General features: G+C 45.8%; 1 protein-coding gene across 1 annotated transcript; it reads right to left on the minus strand.

The window, feature by feature from the left end:
- Nucleotides 1–911: 911 nt before the first annotated feature.
- LOC104444764 (zeatin O-glucosyltransferase) lies at nt 912–2,584 on the minus strand. The gene has a single exon (XM_010058512.3). It carries the CDS (start codon nt 2,530–2,532, stop codon nt 1,078–1,080), a length of 1,455 nt encoding a protein of 484 aa, XP_010056814.2. The 5' UTR covers nt 2,533–2,584; the 3' UTR covers nt 912–1,077.
- Between the last annotated feature and the right edge of the window lie 312 nt (nt 2,585–2,896).

Here is a 2,896-nt window from a genome sequence, read left to right on the forward strand (position 1 = left end):
TCATCGAAATTTGACTGCACAAAATCATTAGAGTTAGCATTTGTAATTCTATTTAATCATAAAATCACATCAATTCCGATATTCTAATCTAAATTTTGCAACCATGCAAGTGACCATAGTCAAGTTTATGATTATTATCGGAATTAAAGATTTTTTTTGCATAGTAATGTATACACCCTATGTGTATAGAAGTTAAATTCTGATTATATTCTATTAATGGGAGTATGTTGGTGAGAGCATGACCAGTAGTTCGGTTTTTTACCTTCCTCTGTATATGAGAGACTCGTTGGTTTCGGTGCATGATGAAGCACAATAATTTAGATTGATCTAGTATTAAATTTTGAAGTACAAAACTTTAGTCCTAGGACGTCTAGGACATAATTTAGACACATCCTTCACAACAACCATATAATTCAAGAGCTTAGAAGACAATTCACAATCACGACTCTTTAAATTTGTTCGAATAGATGAACATTTGAACTCATTCTATTGGATCAAGTCATTCATATATTGAGAATATAAAATGAATTTATATTTAAGAGCTTAGAAGACTCTTCGAATAGACACGTCCTTCACAACAACTGTATAATTCAAGAGCTTAGAAGACAAATTGCAATCATGGCTAAAACTATTCAAATAGATATGAATAGATGGATATTTGAATTCGTTCTATTAGATCAAGTCAATCATATATTGAGAACATAAAATAAATTTACATTTAAGAGCTTATAAGACTCTCCGAATAGAAACGTCCTTCACAACAACCGTATAATTCAAGAGCTTAGAAGACACATAGCAATCATGGCTCTTTAAAACTCTTCGAATAAATATGGATAGATGGATATTTGAACTCATTCTATTAAATCAAGCTAATCATATATTGAGAATGTAAGATGACTTTATACCAAATCTTACTAAAAACAGAAACTCTTATATAATATTTGTTTTGCGATTGATTTTTGTTCATCAAATCAATCGTACAATAACTTTATATAAAATGTTATCTTTCTTTCCTCCACTAACTATGATTTATCATGGATGCGGGGAAAAAAAAAGAGCAAGGACAATGGAGAAAATCTATCTAGCGATGTGAGCAATGAAAGAGTCCAGCTCGGCCCGAGAAACTCCGCCCTCATCCATCGACCCCCGGACGGCCGCCCCTAACTTGGCTGCCCTCTTCCTCGCCTCCTCCCCTTCCTCCGTCGCCATGAGCGCCTTCACGGCGCCTTCGATGATGGAGGACTTCACGACATCGTCTTGGCTCATCCAATCCTTGACGATGAGTCCAATCTTGAGGACTCGTGTGATCAAGACTGCATTCCGGGGCTGATCCGAATGCATCGGCCACGCGAGGATCGGCACTCCCATGCTGATGCTCTCCATGCAAGAGTTCCACCCGCAGTGGCTCAAGAACCCGCCGGTTGCTGGGTGCCCCAAGATCTCGAGCTGCGGTGCCCAGTCCCTCACCACCACCCCTAAATCTCGAGCCGCTGCCGTCTCTTCGAACCCTTGGGGCAGTTCGATTTTCCTCGCCTCTCCTCCTCCGCCGAAAATGTCCGTCTTATCAGCTTCCCTCAATACCCAGATGAACTTCTGTCCACTACGTTCTAAGCCCATGGCGATCTCACGGATCTGCTCGTCGCTTAGCGCCGTCGTGGTGCCGAATGACACGTATATCACTGAGCTCGGTGTTTGCTTGTCAAGCCACTCCATGCACCAGTGAGCCGATCTTCTCGACCTCTTTTCGGGTACTTTAATCGGGTTGAACGGCCCGAGTGCCCAGTGCTTGGTTGCGGTGCCGTTCGCCATTGCGCTGGCATATAAATCTACGAAACGGCCTTCGACGACCCTGCATGTGTTGTGGATAAACCCCGAGTTGGACTTCTTGCACTCTTTCTGCGATGCCCTGAACTTCGAGAACTCGTCGGTGAAGGAGTCCTGGATGGACGGGAAGCCCTTGGAGGAGATGAGTTCCGCGATGTCAACCTCCACCTCCGGCGGGGGCGCCATCCCTATCCTCTCCCACGCGAACCCACAGAGCGTGAACGCGGAAATAGCTTTGAATTCGTAAATCTCGGCGTTGGGGACCGAGGCAGCGTCCTGGACCACAGACGCCATCAGCGAGTCGTAGACCACTACGACCCGCCTCGACCCCGAGGACAGGGATTGGACGAGGGAGGCGACAGGGCTGCGGAGCGACAAAGCAGCATCGAACGCGGGCTGGAGGTGGGAGGGGAACTTGTGAGGGGAACTAGGGCTGGGGACGGGTGAGGGGATGGGCGGGATCGGGAAGTCGTGGAAGCGGATGTCGCTGGGCGCAGATGAGGGCGGGACGTGGGAGCGGAGCTTGGCCTGGCGGTTGTGGGAGGCGGAGCCCACGTAGTGGACGGGGACACCGTAGGAGGAGACGAGGTGGGCGAGCTGGAGGAGCTGGTTGAGGTGGCCTTGCGCCGGGAGAGGCACCATGATCACCGCCACTGATCCTCGGACGTCTTTGATATTTAGGCCATTTGGTAGATCTTGGGAGGACATTTCTTCTATGGTGTCTAATTCTTCTAAAAACGGTGTTGGCTTGAGATGCGAAATTTGGTCTGTGGTGTGTTTGAAGACCTTTAGGTTTTTATAATTAGGGAAGACGGGTTCGCTTGGAGGACATTTTTTTTTCCTTTCAAAATTTGGGGGCTAATTCCATAAAAAAGCATCAACTTTAGGTTGATGGACAAATCTGGCCAAAACTTTTTTTTGTCTCCTTAAAAAGCACAAACTTTAGGTCGAGGGACAAATCTGGCCTGAACTTTTTTTTATCTCGTAAAAAAGCACCAACTCTAGGTTAAGTGACAATTCTGGCCCTAATTTTTTTTTTTTGTCTCATAACACAAACTTTCACTCCTATCCA

Source organism: Eucalyptus grandis, chromosome 1, assembly GCF_016545825.1.
Source record: "Eucalyptus grandis isolate ANBG69807.140 chromosome 1, ASM1654582v1, whole genome shotgun sequence".
NCBI classification, from domain to species: Eukaryota; Viridiplantae; Streptophyta; class Magnoliopsida; order Myrtales; family Myrtaceae; genus Eucalyptus; species Eucalyptus grandis.